Source organism: Fragaria vesca, linkage group LG2 (genome assembly GCF_000184155.1).
Source record: "Fragaria vesca subsp. vesca linkage group LG2, FraVesHawaii_1.0, whole genome shotgun sequence".
Taxonomy (NCBI): Eukaryota; Viridiplantae; Streptophyta; class Magnoliopsida; order Rosales; family Rosaceae; genus Fragaria; species Fragaria vesca.
The window spans coordinates 18437546-18451902 of NC_020492.1; the positions used below are offsets into that span (position 1 = coordinate 18437546).

A 14357-nucleotide genomic window follows, 5' to 3' on the forward strand; every position below is an offset into this window, starting at 1 on the left:
AGAGAGAGAGAGATTTGGGAAAAGGGATAGAAGCGAGAATAGCGTGAATCAAATGGAGACGGTTATGGTATTCGATTTTTGGTTTTATGTTGACGACGGTGGCGGAGCGGTCAATACGAGTTTTTTTTTGTTTTTTGTTTTTTTTTTGTGACGAGCGAGCGAAACTGCCGAGCTTTAAAAGGCGCCAGGCGGGGTTGGTCATATCAGTCGTCACTGTTCAGTACGTGTTATGTAGTTTCCGGGCCTTCTTTTTTTTTCTTTGTTTGGGTGCGGGAGGCTGCAGGGGGGTTTATGGTGGAGCGGCCGCCAGGTTGCAGGGAGAGTGACAGGTGGACATGGAGCGAAGGGGACTCGTGGCGGGGAAGTAGTGGGATTGTGAGTTGTTAGGGTATTCGGTTAGATTTTGACGGGGGAGGTGTTTAATGGCTTTCACGTCGATCTTTGACTTGGGGTGGATATTATCGATTTTTATGCATAATTAACTACAAAAATTATTATATTTAACTATAATTTTAAAATTTAGGTATCGATTTAATAATGTTGCTCTATAGTAGTTGTTATTTATCATGTTTTAACTAATGGTGGCAAGAGAGGGGAGAGAAAATTTAGCTATTGTTTTAGTTATGTATAAAAAATTGACAAATTTGTCAATTTCATTTAACAATTATCTAATTTAGCAATAATTTATTCAGCTGAAACAACGATTTACCTCAAAAATTGATAAATTTCAATTTTATCAATATTACTGGAGATGCTTTAGCTCTACATTAAACAACCTATTATGTCATCATTATCAATCTTTCACCTTCTATTTGTCACATTCGTTCAAATATTATGAACAAAGTATACTTAATTTGGAAAAAAACTTATAGGTCTATCGATTGTTTCACAACAACACTTACACTTAAACGAAATACACATTCTAAACAAAACATTCTTTGTATCGGCTTCCCCTATGGGTCAAGCTTCTCTCCCTTCATTTGCTTTTTCTCAATTGACTTTATAAATGACATGCAACCCAAGAGAATGAGGTTTATTTATTTATTTATTTTTTTTTAAGAAGAAACAAACTTTATAAATCAAAGTCTCTAGGACATCCAAAGTTTATAATATCAAATCGCAAGACTCTAGAAGCCTCATTATAAATCATATTATTCTAACACAAATTATAACCGACAGAATGACCAAGATTAACAATAGCATCAGCCACAAAATTGGCCTCACGAAACACAAGAGAACGCGGTTAGAACCAAAGGAATTACAAAGACAAGAAAACTCAACTTAACTCCAAAGTAAAGAAGATTCCCATAATCTTGAACCCAATTATTAGATTCCCATAATCTATGTATCTGTATCAAGAAGGGTTTGCCTCATAATGCAAGCCATCATAAAGATGGATCCATATGCATGTCTTGACTATAATAGTCGAAAGGGAACCTTCTATATGTTCTCGATCATCAAGAATGATTCTATTTTTCAAACGAATAATATTACAAATTAGATAAGTCCCACTTTATAGTCCTTGAATTGGGTCAACATAACCAGATCAATCGAGCACCGGATTCATCGATCTCTTTATGAATTATTTCATTTTGTTGGTTCATGTACGATTGAAACAGTCAACTGATTACAACATAGATTATAGAGACTGAAAACTATTATTACCTTAACTCATTTTATATAACACATCTTAAATAGTTATTAATCTAATGATTGACTTGGTTTTAAGTCCAGTAGATATTTGGAATATACCTTTTTTGGAACAGACGAGTATTCAAGATTAGGTATTTTCGAAAGCACGTCCAATTGGACTATGCTCTGTATCTGATATTTTCTTAAGTTTCTTCCTCGGGGGTTTTCAGGGTTTAAGGTCAAAGAAGACAAAGATTGAAAGGTATATACGAGTTGGGAAATGCTGGCAGCCAACCATTAGCATTATTTACGTGTCGTATAGTAGTGCGCATGCACTTATTGATCTAAACAAAGACACAGTAGTGATTAAGTTAGTTAAGCGTAGGCAATGATGAAGAAGGATTTGGAATCGGATAGCCGAGCAGGCCAGACTGCTATTTGTTTATTAATCTTGTAATAATCATTAATTCCATGCATGTCGCATGATTTTGGTAAAAGACCAAGTCGATTTTCTCTACGATTTGTATATGATCTTAAAAACCAACACAAGCATTTAGCTTATGCGCCACACAAAACACGTTCCTCGTGCTCCCTCAATTTGCTCATCATGCCCAAAGTCATCCAATCCTTTCTTTGCCTCACAAATCTCATACTCGAATGCATTAATTTGATGAATTTTCAAGCTTATAGTATTTTTAAATTTTTAACTATTCGTGTCCGAACGCTTTATCTTTATCTGACGTGGTCACCTCGAACTTTTTAGATGCTCAACTATTAGGCCACATCCTCAACTTAATTAATTAAGAATTAAGTCCATGATTTGCATGGTCGGTCGTCGCTAAGCTCTTTCTGATGTTTGCATGTGTTGGTAATAAATGATCTCCTATCTTATCCTCTGCAAACGGCACTCTCTTGTTACCCCGTCTTCATGCGACACGTGTCGAATGGACAAACATTCGCAGACTGTCAAATGACAAGTATAGACCGCAGTAAAGAGAAAGAGTTGAGGCAAACGACAACAGCACACTGGCGCGTAATAATTACCGTGCAACGGGTTGCAGAGAATCAGAGTTGGTTTGACCGAGACAGCGGTCAAAAGCGCGCACAGGCGTGACGGTGTGCCACGTGGAGGTCGTCCTCGTGGGACAGCGAAAAGTAAATTTTTCACTGCATAATCGTACGACCTGTCGGAAACTCACAGTATCTCAGAGGACACAATCGCAGGTCGCAGAGCATTGTGCTTTGGGAGCTGTGTACCTTTTCTACTCTCTATTTTTATTTGTACGCTTACAAACTAAATGCTACATGTCGTTTGTATTCGTAATATATTGATAGAACATTTGACGTTTGAGGCGGTATTATTTGTGGTAAATTTTTCAGGTATAAATGATCGACGATCAGACATTCAGACTAGTTTTGCATCCTAACAAAATATATCATGTGTTGCAAGTATTTTGTGAACTCCTAACCGTAACATATTAAAAAATAGAGGGCGTTGGTCTTTTATTATTTTGCATAATTTGTTCAACAACGTACAACACTCTGGCTGATTCGAATTATTTCTCTATATAAAAAAAAAAAGAGCTATCATTTTGGACTACTATGTGTACTACATGTCACATATAGGTGGTGCAGACAATAGTCACATCTAATAATTAGTCACCTATGATGTGCTACCATTCATAGGGATCACTAAATGTAACGTGCTTAGCATATGGGGTTCCTTATCTTTTCATGTGTTAGACTTGTGAAAAGGATGTGTGTAGTTCAATTTGTTCACCCATGTCCTACAACTACCAGGCAACTCAAAAATTGTTTTATCTTCTTTAAATAATTTATTTTGTTTCATACAAAAGAAAATGAAGAAAAACATATATGTAGAATTCATATAATAGTTACACAATTCACTGCATATCACTTATCGTGTCTCTGACGTTTCATTTAGATCAGTTGAGAAGGAGTGTGAATCACGATTTTGTTTAGTAGTTTAACTTTTCATGTTTTAGGGTTTGCAGGACTAACCTACTAACCTCATCGAATGTTCCTAAAAGATGAATTTCAACAAGAACCATGGAAAATATAATTGCTCTTCTTTGTTTTCTCGGTCCAACCGGCCAGGCTTGCAATTCCCCTTAATGCCATGTGATGTGATGATCCAATGGAATCTCTGACTAAACTCCTTCCTTCCCTACCTAAAATTTCCACTACAACGATACATTAGCGCTTTTAGGTTTAAACTTCATTTTTTATCCATCATGTTTTGATCCAATTGGCATATAAATATGTCACTTGAACACATCCATGTACTGGATGCCGTACTTTTCTACCACGGCATAAATTTTATATGCCGACATACAAGGCTAGAGGGAATATCAAAAGTAAGTCATAGCTACAGCACATCTGATGCCATTTTCATTCCACCAGATCTTCAAGAATAGTAGACTGAGACTTTTAAGCTGTTTTCCTCTAGATGCAAGAACAGTTCTTAGATCTGTATGTAACATCATGAAAATTGACTGGAATTATCAAGTACCAAACGCATAATTTAACATATCTGCCTATCTCTTTGCATTGCACACCATCCTTTCAGATGCTTGGTTTGGCACACTGATGTACAATACTTTACGTCAATCAATACAAGACGGAACTCCGTGGAAGTCGAAACTTTAAAACTCTACTTGATTCGAGGAGATCTTTGATTCAAACAAGAGAGAAACGAGAGTGGAACCAAAACTGTTGTCACATGGAGCTACAGAAAACTCTCATACAAGAAGAGGAAATTTCAAACACAGATTCAGCCACTGCACATTTTAGCAACAGAAAAGATGAAATTCAGAAGGAACTTCCAAATGTGAATGCCAACTTTGATAGCCAGGCAAATACAAATCTGAGAGACAGACAAAAAGGCTGCAACATGATGTGGGTTGGTATTGGTAGACCCTAAAATTGGAAATAAGTCATCATATAAACTATAAAGCCTTCAAATATGTCCAAGGACTGGAACCTAATAAGCATTCTCTCTTCTGTATAACTTGGCCTTTTGCACCCTGTACAAGATGCCTAACCAATTTCTGGGACACTCATAACGTGTCCTACATGGAAGGCCCCAACAATGGGGTGGTGTCCAAAACAATGTATGTCACTTTAGACAGATTGTATATCACAGAAGGATGTGCATGTGGGATGTGGGGTTTTTTTCTGCTTCACTATTACACAAACACTCTAATAGTCTAATTCAGAGAGGGACAGCAATCACAACATGTACCCTACTACCACAGGACATACCATTAAAAGATTGTTGGCTTCTACAAAAGAGAATATGTATCCTTCATGATTCAACCAGTCACAATGAGAGAAGCAACTAAAAAGTTAGATTTACATCACAAATAACAGCCTTGCAAACATGAAACTTAGACATGAGGTTATACTGGGTCCATAAGGCATTGATAGTTTGTGCACACATTAAAGAAGATAAAGGATAAGAAAAAGAAACTATATGTATTCAGAATACTTAAAAGCAGGATAGGATGTCCTATCGAAAAAAATAGGATGGCCAGATTTTCTACAAATAATTGATTACTCGACATAATCTCTGCCTTTGTTTGCAAGTAAACACAGTATAGTGGTCGTAATCATATGTACTGAAGGTGCTAAGCAAGAAAATACAGATCTAAGTCAGACAGAGATCTATAGAGAAAGAGCAACTAAACAAAATATTAAAAAGAATGAATGAATTGACAGAAGTTTAGATAGATATAAAGACCAAACATTCTCCAGCAGTGCACACAGTGCAGTGAGATCTAGCCAGTGATGCAAAGGGGCCAACGAATCCTCTTTAGTGAAGTTTTTGTCTGACTAGTCCCTTGAAGAAGTCAAAACTACGGACAAAGAGAAACAATGTAACATGGTTAATTAGGTTAAGAATAATCAGGCTTATGAATAACAAGCTCTGAATCATGACATGCATATATTAACCAATTCGGCTATATGCCAAAATGTTGTGACTGATCTATTTCAGGAATGCAAGTTGATGTAACAAACAGAAAGAATACTTTGGTAACTAGTTGATCAGAAAAGTGAAGATTAGGAAAAACAAAAGGCTAAAGTTACTGGGAGATTCTCATTGATCCTCTAGCTCCACCACATAATTTGTTTTTTGGACAATAAAAACCCACATATAAATATATTATATATATAAACAACTATTGGTTTTGAGACTATCAACAAAAAAATCACATTTTAAGGATACCCTACCAGTCCTGGCTAAGAAAGTAGATCTGGTTTTAGAACAGGAGAAGGCAATGATCAAGAAGTCAGTAACTGAGATGGTTGCTGCATGTTAAGAGTTTCCATGGTAACTGTACTTGGACAGACATGGATAATACAACAGACATGGGCAGAAATATTACTACACCTATGCATGGAGAAACAAAATCTCAAAAAGGACTGATACCAAGCTGTCCTTTGGGCCATGATCACGGGTAAGAAAAACTATGCCCATGTCTGCTGTAACATGGAATTTTCATTTCTTCACGATGGTATGTCTCAAGTTTACCTAGATTGTAGTTAAGGACAACTGGCTTCAAACAAATAGCTTATATAATGCAAACTGGGACCAAACCAGAAGACTATTCAACTGATAGTAGAATAAAGCAAAACTATGTTGGGATATAATAACATGATTACACAATTCTTACATTTTGAATCTGAATCTAGTCTTATGATACCTAAATTTTCAAAATGAACAATGACTTGATGAGAGAGATGGATAAATGTTCTTTCACAAAGAGAAGTATCAAGGTGACCTAATTTGTGCTGTTTATTTGATGACACTATTAAAAGGCAAAAAGATACCACTGTAAGAGATTTTCATTTACAAACCAAAAGTATTGAAAAAGGCAAATGGAGATGATCACCCGTGAAGACTCGAGAACTCTTACACAACACAAGGCAGAGGGAAGAAAGTACAACAAGAAGTAGATGTATTGATGATGTTCTCATAGGGCAAAAATTGAAGCATGTTAGCAACTTTACCTATTGCCATCAGGATGGAGTTCACACATTTGATTGTCATCACCAATAGCTAACAAATATCCCGCAGATGTCAAACCCTGCACAGATTTAAGAATTAAATGCTGAAAAACCTGATAACAATATATGGTCTTGATGATAAGTACTCCAAACCATCTAGCCCCCTTATTATATGTCCTAAAATTTTCTATTGAAAACATTTGAAAATTTCAAGAATAAGTTACAGAGAAATGCACATACACGGATGGTCAGAAGTAGTTGTTTTATGTAAACTAATCACAACAATATAGGTGGTACGAAAGGTAACCATGATGGGTATTAGTGAATTCAGGGTTTATCCTTGTAAGAAAGGTATGTCATAAAGGCTGCCTCTGTAGGGTTCCCTAATTAATTAGGTTTAGAATTTTTGTCTTTTCCTTCACATCAACGATTCTCACACCAACAGCTTCTACAACTGCAGTATATGAAAAGAATTGGGCAAACATGTTCTGCAAATACAAACCTAAAATTCAGCTACTAAATTGTCTGTCTGAAGGATAGTGTAATTATATGTTTAATCATGAGAAATGTACACATAATATCATCAACACAGAGTCAGTAACTCATCTAGCAATTTCCTACTTTGTCACACCTGAACAGTGACCACGTTCTCCACCACTTGGTCGTCATTCTTTTCCTGCACAATAACCCTCTGCCCACTGCAGATATCAAAAGAAACTTGACTTCAAAAACAGGCCTATGTTCTCGAGCAGCGGAGTTATTCGGATTGATGTGAATGTGTGCAAGGATAAACTGAAACAATGAAAGCAAATTTCTAACTGCATTCAACTTCTCTGATTAAGGTATTACACCAACAAAGCGAAATGAAGAAAAGTAAAGGCCTTATGATTACTAGAGCATACGATTATTATCTAATTGGCTCAAAATGGCCCCATGCTCAATTTTATTCTGGCAATGTCGGATTATACTACAGAAGGACTAAAATAATAATAATAATAATAATAATAATAATAATAATAATAATAAAAGATAGAACAAAATGGTCTGGCTCCAGAACATCAGTTCAAAAGAGGTTTTGATATGATTTCCGTAAGTTGTGTCAAACAGTTGTGGCTTAAAAAATCCAGTTAGTTTTACATTTCAATTGGTGTCTTAGGTTTTTGATGCCAATCAGGACTAACCATAAAAATGCACATGGGAGAATCCAAATAAACATGTTAGCATGTCACCTGTGTAGCCATGTCTTATAGTATAGCTCCTCAAGAGATTGGAATCCTGCATGACATGAAGAAAACTTGCATTAATGAATACACTATTGTTTTTATCATCAAAGTAGAATCTAATTGCTTAAAGAGAAATTCTGAAAACGAATGTCTGCTGAATAATTTTTGTAGTAAGATATAACTACCATCTACCCATTTCAATTTCCTTATGTTTCTATCGGGATAACGATAAGTTTAAAAGAGATAAGAAAAAATGAAACAGCAACCACAATCCAGGCAAGGGAGTTAAGATTTAAGAACTTTAAAGGATTTTGCTGAAATAGGAATTTGAAAAAAAAACTGAAGATCTTAACGCTCATGCATAGTGAGAAGCTCAAAAGTAAATGAAATTGTGTAATTGATAACTGGAATGACGTTGATGGTGAATTGACATATGATTTTTGTTTAACCTTGATGCATAAAAAGATCATAAAACTTCTCAAACTTGTTAAAGAAGGCAGCAAGAATCTCTTCTCTTCTAAACTGGTATGTTGTAGCAGACAATTCTCGAAGTACTGCATTCAAGCATGTGGTTGGTTTCTCATTATTTATATTCAAGCCGACACCTGCAAGAACAGAAGCAAATTATGTAACTTATCAATGATCAACATATAATTTGATACTCGAATACTTATATAAGTGCATGCACGGTGGATACTGTACATTCATCTAATACTTGAAATAATCAGGGTCTAGTAGCCAGCAAGTGAAAACCCTGCAGTCTAGATATGCTAATCAGGACCATGGACTAGACTAATTACCAGCAGACACATTGAACTTCTTTGACTTGTATGTTGACGTGCATAAAATGCCTCCAACTTTGAGGCCATTTAAATAAAGATCATTTGGCCATTTTATTCTAACATCAATATATGGCAAGCCCTGAAATAAGAAGATGTATCAATGTCATGATCATGGCAACACATAACAATTGCAAATATACATTCTCACAATCAAATTAACGTACAACATTTTATATAGCAAGGACGATTCTGTAGTAAAATCTATTACAGAATCCCGTGTGTTGAAACCTTTCTACTATCATCTGTCCAAGTGCCCCAACTAGTCCATGAATGAACAATAACAACACACTTACGTTTCTATCACAAACATCCTTTATGGCCTCCGTGATGGCTAGAGACACCACATATTGTATCAGAGGCACGACTCGCCCATCCTCCATCTGCAGAGTAAAGGAAAACAGCAAGCAACCTTTGGGAGACTCCCACACATTCTTCGACCGGCCTGCAAAAAATCACACACTCCTAATCCAAACCACAAAAATAACTTAACTCAAAATGCAGCAAAAGTTGATTAGCATTTCTAACCTCTCCCTTTGAACTGAACATCAGCAACACAAACCGCACCGTTCGGAAGCTCACAGAAATTCCTGAGATAAAACTAAAACAAAATTCAATCTCCACCACAGTAATTCTTCCTCAAAATTTTACAGACGGAAACCTTACGAAACTTACTGAGAAACGACGTCCTGCGTCGACGGCAAGCGCGGCGACCAAAGCAAAAACCTACCGAACCGATCGGTAGAAAGAGACTTCATGAACGAATCGACTCCAAAAGCTTCGCCTTCCTTGAACGGCTTCTCCGATTCCGAGTCCAACAGAATCGAAAGCTCAGTGTCGTCACTGAGCTTCAGAGCCTTCGTGTTCTTCAGCGCCTCAGCAATCTTATTTTCCGCCGGCGATTTGCCGCGTAGTACCAACATGCAGCTTGAATTGCAATCCATGGCTGAACCGAAAAATGATTATTAATCCATGGAATAATTCTTTAGCTGAAATTACCAGAATGAAGAAGCTAACCTGAAACAGTCGAGCTCGTTCTTCGTGAGAAAATGGCTCTCTTCAGTGAGTTAGAGAGAAAACCCAGCGAGCTGGTGAAGGAGGAAGAGGAGGAGACCAGAAATTTCATTGAGAAAAAATTGAAACGTTTCGGTTTTTTAAGGACGGAATTTACAACCAAGGGCGTAAATGGACGACACGTCATCTAACGTGGGACCCGCCGAGGACTTAAACCCCTAATATAAATATGTAAACCTTCGCCACCACTTTCTCCGCATTCCGAAACCGCTCAACGGCAGTCATGGAGGAACTGAAGAGCGCTCTCGGGAATCACGGCCTGACCATTTCGAATCTTCCGGAGAAAGGCCGTTGCATTCTCGCCACGAAAGACTTCAATCCAGGTCTTCGCTCTCTCTAGTCCTCTGGTTCTACATCGGTGCTTGTTATGGAATACTGAAAAACGGTGCGTTTTGAAATGCAGGAGAAGTGATCATACGCGTAGACCCCTATGTGTGCGTCCCGGACAGCTCCGTTACTGAGCACTACTGCGATGTTTGTTTCAAATCCACTAACCTCAAGAAGTGCTCCGGTTGCAAGACTGTACTACTGGTCTAGCACATGCCAGGTAACGCACTAAAAGCTTTGCATTCAGTTTATGGAGATCTGTTTAGTTTCAAAAATTATAATTCTGAAGTTTTGGTTTTGGTGTTTGTCATGTGCAGAAGGCGGAATGGAAACTCCACCGTCTCGAATGTGAAGCTTCGAGGAAGCTTCCGATACAGTTCATTGGTCAAATTGCGCCACCGATTCGTCTCAACATCAGACTCCTACTTCGTTCTAAGTTAGAATCTCAGAAGGTAAATCAATTATTAACTGCAATTTGTTTTGGAGATGAAGTATTTTGCTTATATTCTACTGTGACTATGTGTAGATTATTCCTGTTTCTGCTATGGACAACTACAATTTGGTGAAGGCTTTGGTGGCTCGTATGCTTCTGAGCTTTGTTTTTTTTGTTTTTTTGTTTTCCTGATTTCTGTTTGGTTTGACATTGTTGAGTGTCTTTTGATGAAGACATGTCGAAGATTGATGAGGAGAAAAGGAGGATGTATGTTGATCTGGTTAATCTTGTCAACTTGATACTGCCAGATATCAATAGAAAGGAGGCTGTAAAGAACTTCTCCAAGGTGAGTTATGGAAAGTGATTTCTGGTGTTCTTTCTTCCTCAATTTTGTTTAGGACTTTTTAAACTGCGCAATGAGATTTACAGCATTTCAAACATTCTCTTTCCAAAGCTTCAGTATTATGTATTTGCATTGGTGACTGGTGAACCGGCTAGGAAATGGTAGGGAGTAACTCTAGCTTCTGAAGTTGTTGAGGTCTTTATGCAAAGGCATTGAGATGTGCAAGTTGTGTTGTCAACCTGCAACTCCCCAACTCAACCAATGGAGATCGTCATGTGTTACAGCGCTGTTGTTTGCATTCATTTTATGACTCACTTTTTTCTTAGAAGCATAAACTATTCATTTTACAAGGGATGCCAAGATTCATCTCCATTAGAAGACTAATTTGAATTGCAATCATTCTAGTAAAAAGATCTTTCTGAATTTGTATTATATATAAATCTTGCAGATAGCATTCAACAACCAAGCAATTAATGCCGGGGGATCTAAGCACGTGGGTAGAGGACTCTATCCTGTGATTTCATTCATGAACCACAGGTAAATATGTCAGAAAATGACCCGATTCTTAATTTTATCCTCTTGCTGTTGGTTTGCTAAATTGTTCTGGTCCTGTAGCTGCTTGCCTAATTGTATTGTACTAAATGAGGGAAGGACAGCTGTTGTTCGTGCTGTGCAACATATACCCAAAGGAGCTGAGGTAGTATATGCTTTTTTTGTCTGTTGGTAATTTGGATTCTCTATTAAAATTGAGAGAAGAAAATTAATAGACGATTTCCTGAGCTTACAGTTGATATGCTTCAACTGCTTCACAGATAGACATTGCAACGAAAAAGAATGCTAAAAACATGTTATTGTCATAAGGGTTTTACATTGGAGGAAAGCTGGATCCTCCGTTTTCTCAAATTGAGTCTAGACATATCCCTTGGTCATTTCATCAAGTGTTCCCTTAATAGAGAGAATGATAAGTTAAGAATGCAAATATTTAACAATTTTCTTTAACGCACTAATAAAACTCACTTTTAAGGGGTTTATCCTCACAGATGTTATGCAGATAGAATATGTTTTGTATCTACAGTCTTTTTCTCGCATATATATATATATATTTATGAGACATTACTGAAAAATGTCAGCAAGTCAAGGGATCCCTCAAAATGGCCAAACAAAAGGGATCCCTTGTAATGTCCCTTGGTGCATTATCTTTATCAGCATGTCAATTGTAAAATCTAAAGTCTTTCTCTGTTGCTGAAATTTTGTAAGGTGTTGATAAGTTACATCGACACTGCTGAAAGCACTGTGACTCGGCAAAAGAAGCTGAAGGAGGGATACCTTTTTACCTGCACATGTCCCCGCTGCATTAAAGTGGTACTCAAGCATGACTATTCTGGTCGTTTGCAAGATATGTTACACTTTGTCTTTTAGTACTGTACCTAAATCATTTTCTGTCTTCTGACGATAAATTGGTTGGTATATATTGAAGGGTCAGTATGATATCCATGAAAGTGCAGTTCTGGAAGGCTACCGATGTACGGATAATGAATGCGATGGCCTCTTGCTTTGCGACTCTGGTATGGAATTACATGTAGACTAGTCAGAGTGGTCAACAAGTTGGATAGTAAATGCAGGTAGCGCCCAGACAAGTCAATCTAATATCCTGCAATTTGGATGTGCAGATGATAATGGATTCATATGTTAACAATGCGGACGTCTTAAGAGCAAAGACGAGATAAGTGAGATGGAAAGTGAAATTAAATCATTGCAGGAAAAGGCTCTTAAGGCTGAACAGTCTGCATGCTCTCATATCGGTATCCTTTTTCTTTGTCTTAAGCATTGCTGGTTGGAGTTTTTGATTATTGACAATATGTTCCATGATTTCAATACTGGGATTTACAGTGGTTTCTTGATACAATACATTTCATACTGCGGAAAGAGAATTCATTACATATTTTGATATAGCAGCTTCATCCTTGACCGAGTTTAGCTTACCAGGAACTGATTGCTATTTATAAGGCAATCGAGACACTCCAGCGGAAACTGTTTAATCCTTGCTGCATCTGTTTTCTAGATACTTGGAAGAAGATTTCAGTGGTAGCTCATTGAGTTTTATTATTTTCTCAATTTCTTGTAATGATGAAAGTAATTACCATACTATTAGTAATGGAAAAAAGTATAAATTAATCATCAACTTATTCTGGAAGAGTGTTTGGGATTGTGAATTTGGATAAGAAACCATACTTTATGACTTGATGTGATGATATGATGAATTCATCTTTGTCCTCAGAATTCAATGAAGCTGGACGACTGGAGTGAAGCTCTTGCATATTGCAGATTGTCCATTGCACTGTTTCAAAGTACGTCATTTTTCTTCCAAAATAGAAATTAAAATTCTTTAAGTGAAACGAAATATGAACAATATATCTCATCTCTAGTTTAGTGTACGCCAAAGTTCTGGCTTCTTCAGTTGGTGCTCTCATAGTATAAGTGATATTGCATTTAGTTTCTTTGTTTTGGCTAATTAATATATTGCATTTTAGTTTAAGGTGAAATTAGTGTTGTTGGCTCTTGTTGCTCAGTCAATTGGCATCTGTAGAAACCAAACAGAAATAAATTAGTTTTGCTGGCAGAATGAAAGGTATTAGGATGTTTGAATTGATAGAGGAGATGTGTGCGCTTCTTATTATTATAAGTTTAAATTTCTCTTTGACAAGCACACTGAAATTTACTTATGACAGTATTAGTAGTATGGAAGTGTATTGAAACTTAATCACGAGTCATGCGTATCTGTTTACAAATATTCATACATCCTCCATAGTTGAATTTGTTGATTTATGTCACTTATTGCTCAGAAGTTGCTAACTCGTGAAGCTACTCTATTTCATTATAGGAGTATATCCAGGCTATCATCCTTTACTTGGATTGCATCACTACACCTGTGGGAAGCTTGAAATGTTAGTTTATTGTAGCTTGAATTATTGCAGAGTTTTCTATTCTATTCAATTATTTTAAAAAAAACAACACTTGTCACAGGATACTTGGAGAGGACGAGAATGTTGTGAAATCTCTGACCAAGGCAGCCGATATACTGCAGATTGCTTATGGGACAAGTACCCCCTTCATGAAGGATCTTTTCAGGTCATTGAAGGAGCAACATGTGTGGAACTCGCGTCAAAAGGCACGGAGGATAGCTAGGGGCTAGGAGCGCCCTAACTCAAGAAACTTTTATGTATTTTGCCTAATTTTATAGGCTTAGTAGCCTAGATTTGACTTACTCTAATATATTAGCCGTGTCTATTACCAGATTGCGATGATGAGTCCAGGCTAATTTCCTACGGCTTATGAAATGGCAAGACTATAGGAATACGAAGTGTGGCTTTCTGGCTTCTTCGTTTGTTACATCTCAAAAAATTGTTGACTCTGATGGTAAACTTGGTTTAACTTCTCAAAGTATGTTCGACTCT

The 14357-nt window shown here is 37.0% G+C and overlaps 1 protein-coding gene and 1 pseudogene across 2 annotated transcripts; one reads left to right on the plus strand and one right to left on the minus strand.

Moving 5' to 3' along the window:
* Positions 1-5369: 5369 nt before the first annotated feature.
* On the minus strand, positions 5370-9829 carry LOC101294231 (biotin--protein ligase-like). The gene is made up of 10 exons (XM_004290783.1): positions 9743-9829; positions 9401-9671; positions 9254-9315; positions 9022-9170; positions 8687-8807; positions 8336-8491; positions 7893-7938; positions 7295-7361; positions 6667-6743; positions 5370-5510 (listed from the first exon to the last, which is right to left on the minus strand). The coding sequence occupies exons 2-10, from the start codon at positions 9667-9669 to the stop codon at positions 5468-5470; spliced, it is 990 nt and encodes a 329-aa protein (XP_004290831.1). The 5' UTR covers positions 9670-9671; positions 9743-9829; the 3' UTR covers positions 5370-5467.
* Positions 9830-10022: 193 nt separating this feature from the next.
* On the plus strand, positions 10023-14095 carry LOC101293851 (annotated as a pseudogene). The gene is made up of 14 exons (XR_184148.1): positions 10023-10122; positions 10203-10346; positions 10444-10578; positions 10653-10707; positions 10793-10905; positions 11351-11439; positions 11518-11599; positions 12160-12264; positions 12386-12467; positions 12573-12692; positions 12881-12987; positions 13181-13250; positions 13784-13847; positions 13927-14095. The product of XR_184148.1 is annotated as a histone-lysine N-methyltransferase ASHR1-like (transcript).
* Positions 14096-14357: the final 262 nt, after the last annotated feature.

Excerpts from the sequence above, each read along its gene's own strand:
- LOC101294231 (XM_004290783.1), bottom strand. The coding sequence starts at position 9,669 with ATGGATTGCAATTCAAGCTGCATGTTGGTACTACGCGGCAAATCGCCG. Across the intron at positions 9,171-9,253 it reads TGTTCAGTTCAAAGGGAGAG|GCCGGTCGAAGAATGTGTGG; the intron begins GTTAGAAATGCT and ends GATTTTTTGCAG. Across the intron at positions 8,492-8,686 it reads GAAGTTCAATGTGTCTGCTG|GTGTCGGCTTGAATATAAAT; the intron begins GTAATTAGTCTA and ends CTGTTCTTGCAG.